This window comes from Centruroides vittatus, unplaced genomic scaffold (assembly GCF_030686945.1).
Source record: "Centruroides vittatus isolate TY-2023 unplaced genomic scaffold, ASM3068694v2 contig_1112, whole genome shotgun sequence".
NCBI lineage: Eukaryota > Metazoa > Arthropoda > Arachnida > Scorpiones > Buthidae > Centruroides > Centruroides vittatus.
Genome location: NW_027120714.1, coordinates 863,004 through 880,167, shown reverse-complemented (window position 1 = coordinate 880,167; position 17,164 = coordinate 863,004). Strand labels below are relative to the sequence as shown.

The 17,164-nt window shown below is 31.3% G+C and overlaps 1 protein-coding gene across 2 annotated transcripts in view; it reads left to right on the top strand.

The window, feature by feature from the left end:
- The window catches only part of LOC136976845 (leukocyte receptor cluster member 8 homolog), a 58,687-nt gene extending 47,853 nt beyond the window's left edge, over nt 1-10,834 (top strand). For both annotated transcript variants that reach the window (XM_067272236.1, XM_067272243.1), the window contains exons 11-17: nt 2,300-2,429; nt 2,503-2,586; nt 2,681-2,815; nt 3,430-3,498; nt 5,215-5,344; nt 7,508-7,715; nt 9,995-10,834. In XM_067272236.1, the coding sequence (XP_067128337.1) occupies nt 2,300-2,429; nt 2,503-2,586; nt 2,681-2,815; nt 3,430-3,498; nt 5,215-5,344; nt 7,508-7,715; nt 9,995-10,157 (919 nt within the window). In that variant the 3' untranslated portion in view covers nt 10,158-10,834. The remainder of the gene's footprint in view (nt 1-2,299; nt 2,430-2,502; nt 2,587-2,680; nt 2,816-3,429; nt 3,499-5,214; nt 5,345-7,507; nt 7,716-9,994) is intronic.
- The last annotated feature ends 6,330 nt before the right edge of the window (nt 10,835-17,164 follow it).

The window sequence follows — 17,164 nt, the reverse complement described above, 5'->3', positions numbered from 1 at the left end:
TGAAGTTGTTTTTGTGTGGATGCATAAAGTTTTATGTCATCCATGTACATGAGATGTGACAGTGTAAACTGTGTTGTTTTTTCATGTCCGATATTGTAACCATATTGCGTGTTGTTTAACATATTGGATAAAGGGTTCAGGGGCTAAGCAGAACCAGAGAGAACTCAAGGAATCTCCTTGAAAACTTCCTCACCTAATGAATATTTGATTTGTTTGTATGGAAGTGTTATGAACCCTGAGATGTAGTGTTGTTCTCCAGTGCTGCATAGTGTTTTGAAAGAATGCAATGAATGATGGATGTATTTTGTACAGTACATGTGTAGAATATGTAGCAGCCAACTGTGTGGAACACTGTTGAATGTTTTTCTGTAGTCTTTAAATGACTGTTTTGTTATCCTTTTATTTACCTTCAATTTTATATTTTTAGTAGCACTTAAACTCCTTCCTTCTAATCCTACAAAGGATTTTTTTGTATATCTCATAAAATTACTAAGTCATGATTTTCAGTGATTCTCCTGGCAGTTGGCTTCCATATTTGGAAAGAATTGACATTTTAAGTTTTTTTTTTTTTTTTTTTTTTCAATCATTTAGAGCAGTGATTTCTAACTAGGGATGTTCACTTGGTGGTCTGTCGGAGTACACGAAGAAAAATTAATAATGGCAGATGTACAATAATGATATTCGGATTCAGCATTGAGGCTTTTGGCAACATCACATAACTTGAATTCAATAAATTATCTTTTGAGTTTTAGATACATATATACAATTTATTATTAGTTTCAACAATTTGTTTTTACACATTATATCTGGTCTTTATTGTAATGAGATACAGGGCTTCTAACTGTAAATTTTATTCTTAACTTGTTTACCATTAACTAATGTAATGTTTGGTATAGAATGGCAATTAAATTTACAGCATGCTGCTCTGACAAGTTTGAATTGCACTTAAATATTTGAGAGATGGTTGATAAACTTTGGCTTTTTTTTTTTTTTTTGTTTTTTTTTTTTTTTTTTGGAAAAAGGCCAACTGGTTTCTTAATATAATCAACACTTCCATTTTCTTCATATTTTTTAATAATTTGGTAGATAGTTTTGCCTCTCCATCTGCCTAGTGACAACAGGGTTTTAACTTATTGTAGTTAACTATTACTTTGTAGTAATGGCTAATTCTGATTGCCAAGGTTTCATTTGTTCTTTCTCTTTATTTCAAAACTACTTGGAATTTTGAAACATAATTTTGCATAACGACTCAAATAGAAACATGTTAAACAAAACATAAGCAATATACAATTGATGTGCCTGTGTTTGATGTGACAATATAACAAAAATCATTCTTACAAGATCTTAGGCATCCATTATATCTTAAGAAGAAAGAAATTTGTATAAAAATTTATATTTTCTCTAACTAAAGTAAGTATTTATTTTGGAATTAATACAAGTTGTAACTGTCAAAAAATGACAGGAGAAGAAATAATAAAAATGTTGATTTTTAGTTAAAATTATACAAGGTTTACCAAATTACAGAATTTCTTTATCATATTTTTCATAAAGACTGTATCCTCTAATAGTTTTCTCTGTTGACTCAAATCTGAAATACAAACTTAAGTTCTCTCTCCATTGTAGCAACATAATCGTAACCAATTTTGTCATCTGAATTTAAGCATGTGCCATCTGACAAAATTAGTATATTTAATCTGTAGTGGAAAATTCTGTCCACCGCAGATAACATTATCAAGTAAATTTTCTCCATTCAAGATATAATTTCATAATAATTTTTGAATTTCTATCACTTACATTTATGAAAATCAATTGTTTTTACTACTATAGTCCAAATTACCTAAAATATGCTGCAAAATACAATACATAGTGTCTATTTTTCTAATCATTCAATAAATGTAAACATTTTTGCTCACCAATAAGTTTTTGTAAAAAAGATGATTGATTCTACTGAATGGCAATGATAAAAACTAAAATGACATAATCATAATTAGTGGATTGTAAGAAAATTTTGAATTCAAATGTGGTTGCCAAAGAAACATACACTTTGTCAATAAAAGGCGATTCATATGGAGCTGGTGATAAGCAAATGTAGGGTGTTATATTATTAGATTCTGCATTTCTTAAAGTATCTCATTGTTACAGTATTTAGCTATATTCCCAAACTTTGTATATTTTTTTTCCAATTTTTGTTGATTTATTCAATTGTTAAAATTTATGTGTTGAACATTAATAATTGATAGTTAATAATGTAGATTTTGCACAGATTTTATCTATATTTATAGTTATATATATATTTCAGTAACTTTGGAATGGAAGTAGAATTTTCATCATCTGAAAGATTGCAAAAGAGAGCTGCAAGATTCCAAACAGATAGTTCTGGAAAGAAAGGAAAAACACAATCTATAGTTTTAACAATAAATAATTTAACGGTAAAAATTACTTAACAATTTTGAAAATAATGAATCATTTAAACTGATAAACTAAGATATGGAAAATTTGCAGGCTAGTGAAAAAACTGATTCAGAAGCATGCAATATTGTAGGAACATCAAAGGACATTGAAAAACAGTATCTTAGGTTAACAACTGTAAGTGAAAATAAAAATTATAATATAATTATCTATATCATTGATTCATTTAGTAATTTAAAAACTACTGAAATTTGATTAATGACTTTTACAGGCTCCGGATCCTTCAACAATTCGTCCAGTCGATATTCTTCGGCAGTCGCTTGTTATGGTGCGGGATCACTGGATAAAACATCAAGATTATCATTACGCGTGTGACCAGTTGAAATCCATTCGTCAGGATTTAACGGTAATTAATTTTTGGTAATTTAATATTCCAAACTTTGTTTGCAGTTAAAATGAAATAAGATTTTACTTGATTTGTTGTCAGAATTCTAAAAATAATTGGACTGCAAATTCAGTTTATAATTCTGAAAAGGATATGTTTATTATATAATTGCATATATTAATATTTTCTATAGTTTTCCAGCATTTAATAATTCATTAAGAATCTTCAAATTTAATATGTATTTGATAGTTTACATTAATTCTGAACTACACTCATGTCCAAAAAAAAAAAATAAGCATAATTATTAATTAATTAAGTCTATAACCAGTTAGCCAAAATTTAACCCATTCATTTACGGCTGTTGTGGGTGTATTTGCTTATATTATTGGGTTTCGTTGATGATATTTGGCATCTTTAAGTGCCAGATACTAACTATAAAATAATTCTTTTATTACCTTATCTTTAGCTTAACAAGCTAAAACACATACATAAATAATTTACAAGTACGTTAAACATAAGAATTTTAATTAATTGCATTTGGTATATTTTTTTTAATAATCATTTTGATCTTATGTCAATAAATATGATATTGAAAGTATTTATATTTTTAATAACATCAAGAGTATTTTAAATAGGTTCAAGGAATTAGGGACAACTTCACCGTTCAAGTATATGAAACTCATGCTAGAATAGCATTAGAAAAGGTATGTGTGTGTATATATTTAGTATATACTAACTTTGTTGATATTCTGAATTCCAATGTTTTTAAACTTGGCCATTGATGTGTATTTTGATACTTTTAAATGTATAAAATTATCATGTAATTATTTTTATTTGAAATATTTAGAATTAATTTAAATAAATTTTTCTATTTTGGATTAATTACAATTAATGAAATGGAAATTTATACTGTTCAAATCTCTTTTCATTTTTAATAATAAAAATAATGCATCTTCCAGATGTTATATATAAATATAAAACATTTACTCCTGAAACAAAGTTTGAATTGGATCATCTACCATATTTTACCACATATAAGATGCATTTCCATATCATCATAGAATATTTAGGAAAATAGTATTTAATGTATAGTAAGACCCCGCTTAACACGAGGATGCGTTTCTAGATGACAAAGCGCTAAGCGAAACAGTATTAGACAAGGTCATTTTAACATAGAGTAAATAGGGATAGGGGAACATGCGACCAAAAATAAACAAATTTTACTTTAAGTTATTTTTATATTAATTTGCATAATATGTTAAATAACTCATAAAAATATGCACAAAGAAATGTAAAGTTTATTTTTTGAGATTAAGGTCTGGGCTTTGCTGAAATTCTTGTTTTTTGTGATAAAGTCGTGTAGTTTCATTTTTTGCTTTTTATTTTTCTTTCCTTAAATGTTCTGATGTATCGATTAGGTTGACAATTTGGTTACCTTAATTATGCAGTGATAGGCTCTTCTCATTTAGAATTCTTGGATACCTTCAACCATAACTTCTTCTATACTCCGTTCATGTATTTATCAGTTAATTCTTGCCAAGCAAAGTTGATATGGCATCCATGATGTTATATTTTTTCAAAAATTGCACCAAACAAACATAGATTTAAGGAAAGATAGTGCTTCGACAAATTGCCACCTTTTGCTGATTGGTTCGTGTTAGTAAATAATCGTATTATATACGAATTGATGAAATGCTGCGATAATTTGAATTGGCATAAATTTTGAGCATTTTTTTAGGCTTCGAGCAGACCACATTATATCGAATCAGCGTTAAGCAGGGTCTTACTGTATTTAAGCCATACCACATAATAAAATAACTGTGACAAGGTTTGAAATAAATAGTAGCACACGGTATTGAGAAGAGTTGGATGCACATGACAAACGATGTATTGATAATTACCTTAAATTATTGAAAAAATATTTAGAATAATTCTGCTTTAAATAATTAAAACTAGTAGTGGTATTATTATTGTTTAGTTAGACAATAACATTTTTGTTGGAGAGTTGGGTTAGGTAGAAATTAGTTTAGCATACTGAAGGCTATTTTGGAATTTATTAGCCTATAGATCACAGTTTCACGTACAAGACTTGGGGCAATTGTTCTTTTTTACAAAAAGTTGTATCTTACATAATTTACCATATTTATGTACTGCATTTATGTCTAAACTATTAATTTATTTTTGCACAAATTATTTCATATTCATATGTAGGCAAAAAGTTAACAATAAATAACAGATTTATATATTTTTCTCAAGTGGGACAAATGTCTGATTCTACATGTTATTTTGGTTTTGGATATGTTCATGTTAAATTTTAAAAATATTTTTCAATATTCTAAATAAATAATTTAAATCTAAAATAATTTTGTTTAAGAAATAAAAAAAAATTTCTTAATTTAAAATAATTTACATAATTTTAGGGTGACCATGCAGAATTCAATCAGTGTCAGACTCAGTTAAAAGCTTTGTATTCTGAAACGGGAATGGGCAATAAACTTGAATTTACTGGATATCACATTATATATTATATTTTTACCAAAAATACTCTTGGTAAGTAAATCATTTTTCTATAACATTTGATTTTCATTTTTGGAAGGGTATTAAATAAAATTATGTATGAACCAAGTATATATAGTAATAAACAAATGATACTACCAGATTTTAATCAGGCTATAATATGGCTAATTAATTGTAAAGACATTATATAATTTCAACTAAAAGTGGATGATTAAGCTGCCACAATCTTCTGCCAGTTTTTACTTCCAGAGCAATTAATTTAGATGTATCCATACAGGTCATTCACAGTTTATACCTTTTAAATTAATTTGGTCTGGATGCAAAGATTGCATAGAGATCTGAGTAGTGTAGTTGGAAACAAACTCACAATTCCTCCTTGCCATGCAGGCAGGAATTGCAAGTTTAAGTTTCACTCAAATCAATCTTTTTCCAGAATATTCTAAATTAAATTACTTATTTCTAATTATAGTAAAACCTCAATTTAGCAAACAAAATTTGTGGTCTGTATATCATACGTGAAAATTAACACCTTGTTAATGTTAGTTTAATTATATATAAAAAGCATTTTAACATTTTTTATTTCAAATCAGAGTCACTTCTCATAAAATGTATTTTCAAAAAATGCTTATTTATTTTGATTTGGATTGTATACTTGTTTATTACAGTCTCATAACTATCGTGAGTACATAAGTAATAAAGCATGTAGAAAATTTCTCATACATAATTTTATTTCGCAGGTAAAGTTTAAATTACACAAACACATCTAGGTACGTAAAAACAGGAAAAATTGATAAATTAGTTAGTTTAGAACATATGCATTTGTAAAACCCACTTTATTATATAATGAAATTTGACTTTAACAAACACCCCTTTTCTGAATTAGTCTGTTAAATTGAGGTTTTACTGTATTAACTTCAATGCTATATGTGGCATAACTGCTTATCTTTAATTAAAATTATATCTCTATAATTTGACTTGTTTAATTAAGTTAGTAGAAATGTTTTTTACGTTAGGGCTTATATTAAATTTAAGAAATATTTGTGTTCATATCACACCAGTGAATATGAACACAAACATTTCTTAAATTTAATAGATATTTAGGTTTACAAAACAAAGATTTTATAATAATTAAAACTAATATGTATAAAATATATAAAATACACCCAAAATGCATTTTGGACTCTAAAATAGTCCCTCTTCAGTTGGTGTTTCAATTAAATTCACAAAATAAAAATACATAAAAGTTATATTAAAAGGCCGAAATAAGAATGAAGACATCACAATTAAGAAACTGAAGTTATTTCACAAGTGAGATACAATAACTTCTATCTTTTTCATGTTTCCTATAACCAAGTCAGCCATAAAAAGTTAATTGATACCTCTGAAGGATTGACTGAAACATTACACCAAATAAAAAGAAGAAAAATAATGCACTTTTACAATCAAATTCCATGGAAATACTTTATAATTAATTAATTATAAAGTATTTCCATGGAATTTAGGAACCAGGAAAACACTTTATAATTAATTAGCCATATTATAGCTTAATTAAAATCTGGCAGTATCTTTTCTTTTGTGTAAATACTATTTCATCATTGAAAATTTTGATATAAATAAATGATTATTGCTAACATTTTCAAGATAAAAAGTATGCAAGTATATTTTATTTTTAAAATCTAAGAATCATTTTTGGAATAGTGCCAACTTTAATTTGTGATCTTCAAGCTAAATATAAATTGAGGAATGCTTTTTCCAAAATGTATTTTATATTACATTTGCAGCGAACTACTTTATTTTAGGAAGAATTTTGACTACTGATCAGATTTAATTAGAAAAAAAATTCAGTATGGTAATATCACTATTGTTTTCTCCCTTTCTCTGATGTTCAGCAAGCAACATCTTGCATACTTAGTATCTTAATTTACAATAAGTAAGTTTCTTTAACTTATCATTATCATAACAATTACCATATTTTACGGACTATAAGACGCACTTTTTTCTTCGAAAAATTGCCTCCAAAATTCAGGTGCGTCTTATAGTCCGTAGCGTCTTATAGGTATTTAAAAAAAAAATTGCTTAAAAATTAAGGTGCGTCTTATAGTCCGTAGCGTCTTATAGTCCGTAAAATAAGGTATAACTTTTTCTCTGTTACATTTAAAATAATGAAACTTAACAAAAAATTTTACACAATTTCAGAACTTCGTTCGTTGGTAGCCGGTCTGAGCCCGACGGACAAAAAGAATGAAGTTATTGCCCACTCGTTACAACTGTTATCTGCATGGGTATTAAATAATTATCATAAATTTTTTAAATTGTATCAATCAGCTCCTAAAATGGCAGGTTATTTGATTGATTGGGTTGCAGAAAGGGAAAGAAAGATTGCATTGAAGGCCATGATTAAATCGTATGTATCAATACATTATAAGTATTATCCAAAGGTATTTGTCTAAAAATGTCGTAATTTTGTTGTTATAAATCTTTAATTTAAGCATTTCCAAATAGCATTTATTAAAAATTAATTCTTAAATACTCAAAATTTAATTTTTAGAAGTAAGATGATTATTACTGGAATATTGCAAATTTTGAGACCAAGTTATTTAAAATTTATTAAGTTAGAAATTCAAGTTTATAAATGTAAAAATGTTTTGGTAATTTTTTTTTTAATTCCCAAGAAAAAATTTTATTTCTAATGTCCAGTTTTTGTGGATATTAAAAATATTGCTTAGATAAAATTATTCTTGAGTGAAGTTGGAATGTCTGTACTCAAGCAAATAGAACTTTAATTTATTTCAATTGATCTTTATTGGATTGCTATAGACCAGTGATTTTCAGACTGACATTCATATAATTCTTGCTAAATTTAATTTTGCACAATTCTGTAATCTACTAATTTCCAATGTCTGCAAAAATTAAAATTAGCAATAAGGATTTCACAAATGAAAATGACTTTTAGACATGAAGGAAAATTTATACCTTAACATTTAGGAACTTTTTTTAAAGTTCCTAAATGTTAAAAGTTAATTTTCAATTTTTATTTATTAATTTTTAAATTTATTTAAAAAATTCTTTAACATAAGAACAACAGACTTATCATAAATATCACAGATCTATGGGAAACATTTTGATAATTACTGCTAGACTGTAGCTGTAAAACTGGGGTGCATGTATAATTTACATAATGTAATATTAATTATTTTGACAGAATATTTTACTACTTTGATATCCGTAGCAATCAAATGGAGGTCATAAATAAGTTTTAGAGTGTTTTGCTTTTTTTTTTTTTTTTTTTTTTTTATTATTATTATTAACTTAAAGAAAAGGTTTAGTTATAAGTGAAATTCTGATAAGTTTGTCTAAAATGTAAATTCTAGAAAGATTGCTACTATTATCTTAAAAAAAATTTTAAGATAATAGTAGTAATGGGGGACTTTTATACTAAAAATGATGAAATCACTCAATATAATCTCATACTTTTTTCATGCAAAATACTACAGTAATTTTTGAAAATACACGGATATTAGTAGGTTGCAAAGATATAAATTAATGTCAGTTTAAAGTGTAGCAAAGTATAAATTTTTTCCGTAATTGCGTACAAAGGAAAAAATAACGGCAGGGAATCCAAAATATAAATTTATTCAAACAAACAAGATTGGAAAGAATCGTATCAGATTAACATACGTTTATAACATTACCAATTTGGTTCAGAGAAATTTTGAAAATGACTTTTTAACATCAAAATTTCTATTTATACTTAATCAATTTAATGAAGTTGGGAAAAGGTTTTGAGCTCTTTGTATACAAACATATTTTATTGTGTTTATTTTGATTCTTCATCCAAAAATTTTTTTTTAATTAAAAATGTTAAGGCCTAGTTGACATTCATTTATTACTCATTCCAATCACTGGGTACCTGTTTTAGGTGATGTAGGTTTTTTCACCTCATTTAATTATAATTGTTTTTTCTTTGAAATGAGTTTTAGATGAAATTGAAAAATTATTAGTTAAGGTTTTTTTTATTAATAGTGTTGTAACTCTATCATTTTTTAAATATAAAATTTTGTAACAATTAATAGTCTTATCTGTATAAATTATTTTAGTATTCACTTTAAATAAACACAAGACACTTTTAGACAATAATTAGTTGAAATAACTAAGAATATCTAAATTATTAATTCTGGGCTAGTGTAGAAAGAAATTCATATAGCCAAAGACTTTTTAACTCTGGGTAAATTAGTCATTAAACCAAACATTTTCGAGTGGATTTCCCCACAGTTTAGGAAAATTGTGTAATAATTAAGATGCTTATATTTAAATATATAGATTGTACTGTACATTGTAAATATTTGATAATATAAGTTCTTAATTCGGTAACAGAAACAAGAATTTAAGTATATTTAAATATGGTATTTGTAATTATAAAACCATACTGTGTTATATAACGGAAGAGGCGTTTACAGTCGTCGCAAGGTAAGTTTTAAACCAATAGACCGACAAGGTGAGTATTAATCGTTTTTTAAGACAAGATATATAAAAACTATATCTTAAGGGGTGAGTATCATTGTTTACTTGGAGTTTTATTGTAAGAATTTTCAGAGGTTAAATAAGTGATGTGTTTTATCTTCCTGAAGGTAAATGAATTTATGTAATTTGCTTGCGACTAACTTGTTTTATCCCGTTCTTTAGATATCGACCCGTGTTACCGGTTTCATTCGTTCAGAGCGAACTAGCCTTCGCCAACGTCGAGGACTGCCTGACCTTCCTGGGTCAGTGTGGGGTCGTTTTTAGCGACGAGGCCCGGACTAAGATCGAATGCAAGGAATCCGTGCAACCAGTTATGGCCTCATAATTGTCCGTAGGATGCACTCACTAACGGGGGTTTGGGAGTGTCGGGTCTGTCGTCGAGTTTTCCCTCAACCGTTCCGTTTGGTTTCTTCGAAATCCGTATCGAAATTTTTCCACTTTTAGATAATTTTTAATTATTTTTATGGTGCAGCTTTGTCAAAGCAAATTCGAAAGTCTCTAATTTCGATACTTTGGGAATTCTCTCCAACACAGCAAGATCTTTCTGTCCCGTTCCACTCGTTTCTCGAACCTCGAGCGTCCGTTTTCTTTTCTTCCATTTTCTAATTCCCTTTTGTTGCACTGCAACAGACAAAATGGCATTTGTGGTCTCGACGACATTGACACGTCGTGTACAAATCTCGCTTTGTCGTAACTAAATGTCTTTTTACGTAAATCCATAGGATTTTTGTAAAGTTCTCGCGTGGAGAAGACAAGTGAAAGCAACCAATATGGAAAACGAAGAAATGAACTATTCTTTTATAAAATGCCACCCATCGAACTTGGATGTCGTCGACAGGTGTAAATATTTTTATTGTGCCGTCTTTTGTTACCCACATCCGAAACGTCTTCGCGATGTTAAAATCATCCTCGTCGCATCGTCATCGCCATCTTTCCGGCGAGATAAAAGTCTAAATTGTAGTTCTGTACAAAATAAATAAAATATAAATTTCTAATTTATAAGTATTAAAATCTTGTTGTGAATTACGTTAAAGCTCCGTTATTATTTACGGTGGAGTCGTTAGCGAATTAAACGAAAATTATATTCGACAATTACCGATTTCCCAATTTGCCAACCGGCCGAAACTTTATGGGTAATTACGGACTCGACATTTAATGTCTGGTTAATTCCGTTTTTCCTGTCGAAACTTTTTACACCACGTCGTGCTATAATTTAATTTGGCTGCCGTATAGATAAAGTCCCGAAATTCCGTAGGGAGTAATCTATACAACTTCCTTTAATTTCAATTAATACGGTAGATGTCGTAAGATTTGCTTTTACTCCCGTTTTTAACATCTCCTTTCAAATGTTAAGTTAAAGTTGCCGTGAAAATAATGCCGAATAAATACAAATGAAATACATCTAAAATACCAATTTCTGATTATTAAAACAGTACAAAACAAATATACGATAAGCTATATATATAATCGAGACGAGTTGATGATGATGATAATCAGTGCAGAGCTCAAACGATTAGGAGTTGAAAGTTGAAATTTGAAATTTGGTACACAGGGTACGTCACAAAAACGCGCACTAAGAAGGGATTTTTCGAAATATCTCCTCATGGGGGAGAGGGACAGGATTAAGGCTTAACACTTCCATCAACAATGGAATTGTTAAGAGAAAGCGACGTGCAAGACGCAGATGCAGTTTTTTTCGTTTTTGCAGGAAATCGAACACATTTTTAGACCCATCTAAAAATTCTCTGATTAGTCTGGAAACAGAGGAACCCAATTTTTGCATTCTGTGAAAACGGGTAAGGTTGACTATAACGTAATAATCTTAATCTTCACTATCGTTAATTTTGCCCGAGCAACGCCGGGCCCACCCGCTAGTAGAACAATAAGTATCGAGGGTATTTTCCAGGCTACCATCAATTTGCGTACTTCTCCAAGCAATTTTTGTACGTATTCACTTGCCAAGTAAGGAAATTTCCGTCATCGTCATATTTCGATATTTTATTTAAAAAACAGCTTTTTGCCGTTTAGAATAATTAAGACACAATTTTGAAGAAAAGAACGGGTTTTATAAAATAAACCTAGCAACGAGTTGCGTAACTTTACTGGCTTTTATGAGATTGTTTTAAAAAAATAACATTTGTATTATTAATCAAATAACTAAAATTTATGTGGCTCCATCTGTTACGAGATTTTGTTATAAAACTATATTTTTAATTATTACAAAATAGAGAGAATTCTGATGGTAGAGATGACATAAAGCACTAAATGCTAACAAGTAAAATCTTCATTAATTTTGATCCCTGGCGAGATACGACACGCAACCTTTTACAACCGAAATTTAATCACCGGATGCTCGAAACAAAACTATTTTATTTGGGTCGTTTGAATCATGTATTGTCAACACTAAAGAAGAATAGAAATAGGAAAAGAAAAGCTTTCCGTTGAGTTCCAAATTGCAATTTCAAAGCCATACGGGAGTCCAATATAAGTTTTCGTCTATTCCCACATGAAAAACAGATGATTATTCGGAAATCACAATTTGGAGCAGCTCATAAAATAATTGACAGAGAGAGTGGATTCGACTGTTAAGGATTGGAATGTAAGTGTCCCGGTTGTCCAGCTTCATATGAACAAGAGTTATGCTGCCAATTTTAAAAGATATTTTCTTAAAGTTAAAAATGCCAGTAATTTTGAGTGGGACACAGGGCCGGATTTAAGCATTTCAATGCCCTAAACTGAAATCAATTTTTTTAAAAAAAGACTGCGTTAATTCTTTACAAAAATTACTCTCTATTTTGTGTAATATTTCATTAAAATATATTTTGTTGGTTTGTAGAAAAAAATTTTATTACAAAATTTGACTTCAATTTTCTTTTTTGTAGAAATGTTTGAGGCCCCTTGAAAGTCGAGGCCCTAAGCATCAATTTACATAGCTTACACCCTACATTGGAAATACGGCCCTCATGGGACAGATGTCAAAGCTGATGTTTTTTAACACAAAGGGCACAAATATGTATAGAACGATCTCGTTCATTTGTTTCGATACCACATAATGACGTGTCCCACTAGCAATAATTGTTCTTCTATAAAGTTTTTCGATAAACAGCTACAAGCAGCATAAATCAATATATCGGACAGTAATATATGATTAGTTTCACATTACTAGTTACAAGCCACCCAGATAAAGTAGCCATTTTGTAATAATGCAGCATCCTCTATAGTTCACGAAAAACCTGAGTTGCATCAATGTTCCTTATATACAAGCTACCGTGCCAAATTTCGTTTATCTTCACTTCACCCGAGATATTAAGCTAAATAGAGGCCTACACGCGCACTTACCCACGGAATTTTTTTCTTTTGGGGTCGGGGTCTCAAAACGTGGAGATTTGCAAAAAACTCGGAGGGCCAAATTTGCACTCCGGGTATCTGATGCGAGACGAATGTTTCCGCGGCGTTGCATCCGGATGTCCACCGACGTTTTAATTTCCATTCTTCTGTCACGAGATGGCAGTGCCTCCTTGGATCAGACCGAGCAGTTGTCAATCTCACGACCGTAAAGATCCGTTACACTTACGCCTTCTGTCTACAGAAGTATTAATTAGGTTCCTCTGCGTCAGATTCTCAAACTTTTTATCTAAAACCCCGCTTACGATGAAAAAGTTTTCGCGACTTCCCTTATATGATGCAAAACAAACTTCCGAATGGCATAATCTAAAATGTACGCGTTTTCGTACAATTTTAACATATCGAACGTTAACAAATAATGAAGCGGATCGTTAGCCAAGCTTCTTTTATGAGGCTTACAGAATTGTCTTCGTTCTCAAAATCCGTTTGGTGGATTTTGGTTAAACTTCGCGTGGCAATTAATGGAAAATGGCAGAATCCAAAAATGCGATAAAAATGGGGGACCGCGACTTCGTTTTCGAGATATAAGGTTTCGCCAGCGCGTCTTGCTTGGGCTTATGGAATCGAGTTCGTTCTCAAAAAGGATCGATTTTGATAAAACTTTGCCATTTTCCATTAATCGAGACGAGAAATCCAAAAATATTAATGCGGGTCTATTTAAATGTAGCAAATCCAGCAAAGAATCGCTTGATATTTCATTTTAAAAAACTGTTTATAATAGTTAAAAATAAGTTTTTTGCCATTTTATAATACAATAGAGCGTCGTTTATCCGAAAGCCGGTCAACCGATACGTCGGTTAACCGAAATCTTTCCAGTCGGACTGTGTCGTGCTGAATCGAACGTTTTTGATATTAGATTAACTTGTAAAGTATAATTGTTTTGTTTTTATATTTTTTAATATATTTATTTTGTTTGTACAAAATAAAGAAATAATTTTTAACGATACAATAGCCTCGATTATTATTATTAAAAATTTCGTTCGGTTTAAAATCGACGAAAATTCAACACGAAGCGACACGCAATGGAGAAAAATTTCAACATCGGATAGGTTAATATATTTTTTCGTACATAATCGGTTATCCGAACAACCCCAGTCCCCAATTGATTCGGATAAACGACTCACTACTGTAGTTAATTTTAAGTAGGAATGGGTTTTATTTTAAAAAGTTGTAAATACGAATAACGAGTAAAATCGTCATTAAGTCCGACACTACTCGAAATATGACACGCGACCGCCCTCTATCTCCCCACCCCGTCGACCTTATAGCACCAAAATTTAACGGCACGAATCTTTCTAATTCACAGATTTCCTGCAAAATTGCAAAAATTTTCGATAAAAAGTACAGGAGGGCCAGACAGTGGCGTAGCGTGGGGGGTCAGCTGCCCGGGGCAGAGGAAAATTTCGCCGCCCCCTTATTTAGGTATTATTATTATTTATCGTGAAATTTTGCCGCTCCCTTAAAGAGCCGCCCCTTCCGCCCCCACTACGCTACGCCACTGGGGCCAGATGTAGTAAAATTTCGAACATACGGATTCCGGCATACAAAATGGATAGCCCGAATTTTAATGTTTCTGCAACATCCTTTCCGAGTCTTTGGATGTTGCACCACAAACCTAACGCTTCATTGTGGACGTTGTTCGAGTGGCAGCGTTACACACCTTAGCATCTACCGTAGTATCGCGGTATGATCGATAGAAAAAGATCTCTCTGCCAAAATCACTTCCGTGTTTTGTAACGAATTTGTTGCGTTTTATGTATAATTGATTCCTGTTTTCGTAACATCGACAGACTTTTACGAATCTCATTCTAATAGAACGACAGCGGGAGTTGGGTTTTGCCAGATAATTTTTTGGCCGTTTTTAGGGTGCGACTATGCAGACGCGAGCGAGCGAATTTTCCGAGCAAGAGAGAATGTGTGGCGAGAAGAGGGGAGACGCGATAAATATCAAACCCTGTCAGATATGCGCGAGAACCAGAAATTCACTCTCGCCAGCGATATTTCTCGCTTCTCGCTCGTGTATGTTTTCCTTTGCGAGCACTATATCGTTGGCTACTAAATTCGCCTCTGCGTAGTCACACCCTTAGTATCACAAATTAGTCGGAGTGGCACAAAACAACTCTGAAAAATGTTTGCTCCCGACTCAGAATCATTTTGGAATTTGTTTGTATCGTGTTTGTTACGAGTCATCACTTGCAAATCGACAGCATTGCGTTACGTTCTTGGTACAACCCGTTTCAGATATGTCAATAATCTAGTTACGGTGAGGTCGAGTAAATTTTGCAATTTAATTTCGGCACGGGTCTCGGTCACCCGTTACGTAAAAGTATAGATTTGATAGAAGATTGTAGAAAATGATGGTTTTAATTAAAATTAAAGTTTCAAAGTCAGAAATCAATATTATGATAAAATCTTTAATCATTAAATATAGTAATTTTAATATTTCCAACGATTTTTAATGTTAGATACAGTAGAGACTCGTTAATCGGAACCCCGGTAATCGGAATCGCCGGTAATTGGAACGATTTTCAGTCGGACTGTGTCGTGCTGAATCGAACGTTTTTGATACTAAATTTACTTCTAAAGTATAAATTTTCATGTTTTTATATTCTTCAATATATTTATTTTGTTTGTACAAAATGCAGAAATAATTTTTAACGATACGATAGTCTCGATGATTATTATAAAAATTTTCGTTAGGCTTAAAATCGACGAAAATTCAACACGAAGCGACACGCAACGGAGAAAAATTTGAACATCGGACAGGTTAATATATTTATTCGTACATAATGGGTAATCGGAACAAATCACTAATCTGAACAACCCCAGTCCCCAATTGATTCCGATTTTCGGTTCGCTACTGTATATAATTTTAAAAATTCTGTCCATACAAATTATACAATACTGTCGATTGCCATACACAAAATATTTGTGAAAATAGAGAAATTTTAATTAATGAAAACGGCGCGGGATATAATCAATATATATTATAAAAGTAAGTGTACAATGTGCGTGCCACTAAAATTCAAAAACGAGTCCCGGTACGATCGAGGAAGTTATATGGTGTGGTAGCCCTCTATCCCCCATCCATGAAGAAGGTTCCCGTTTTTACCTGAAGGGCGTGCTGTTGAAGATATAAGGGCTGAAAGTTTCGCCCTCTAAAAATTTCTAGAACAGTCCAGAACATTCGGGAGTATTCGAGAGCTTTCCACAACATTCCAGAATGTTCGGGAACATCCCAGATCATTGTGGAACATTCCAGAACACACTCAAATACTCTCGAATGTTCTGGACCCAGCGCAGAGCCCAAACGCTTAGGAGTTGAAAGTTGAAATTTGGTACACAGGGTACGTCACGAGAACGTTTAGAAGGGACTTTTGGAAATTCCCCCACGGGGGAGAGGGAGAGGATTATAGCTTATCCTGAAGAACTCTGCTTCTACTGTACTATTTTAGATGCGGTTTTTTGCGTTTATGACTGCGTTTAATATGGTACGCTACGAGAATGCACACTAATTTTTTTCCATCTTCTCTGCGGGGGAATTTTCAAAAATCCTTTCTTAAAGTTTATCCTAAAGAACTCGACTTCTACTTTACTATTTTAGATGCAATTTTTTGTTTTTAACTGCGTTTTAGTAGAGTACCGCGTGGGGATGAAAGAAGTTTATTCCTTAACAATGGAAGTGTTAAGAGAAAGCGGTGTGCCAGATTTACAGGCGCAGATGCGGTTTTTTGCGGGAAATCGATCATTTCTTTAGACCCATCTAAAAATTCTCTAATTAGTCTTTTTTTAACTCTTTCCACCCTGTGGGCACTAAGAGGGCCTCTTTTAGAAGACCCATTATGGGTTCGGCCAGGCCCACAATGGAGCGACCGGGTCGTGGGAGACGGGGCCCGACATATCCGAACGGACCCCCCCCCCCGAAAA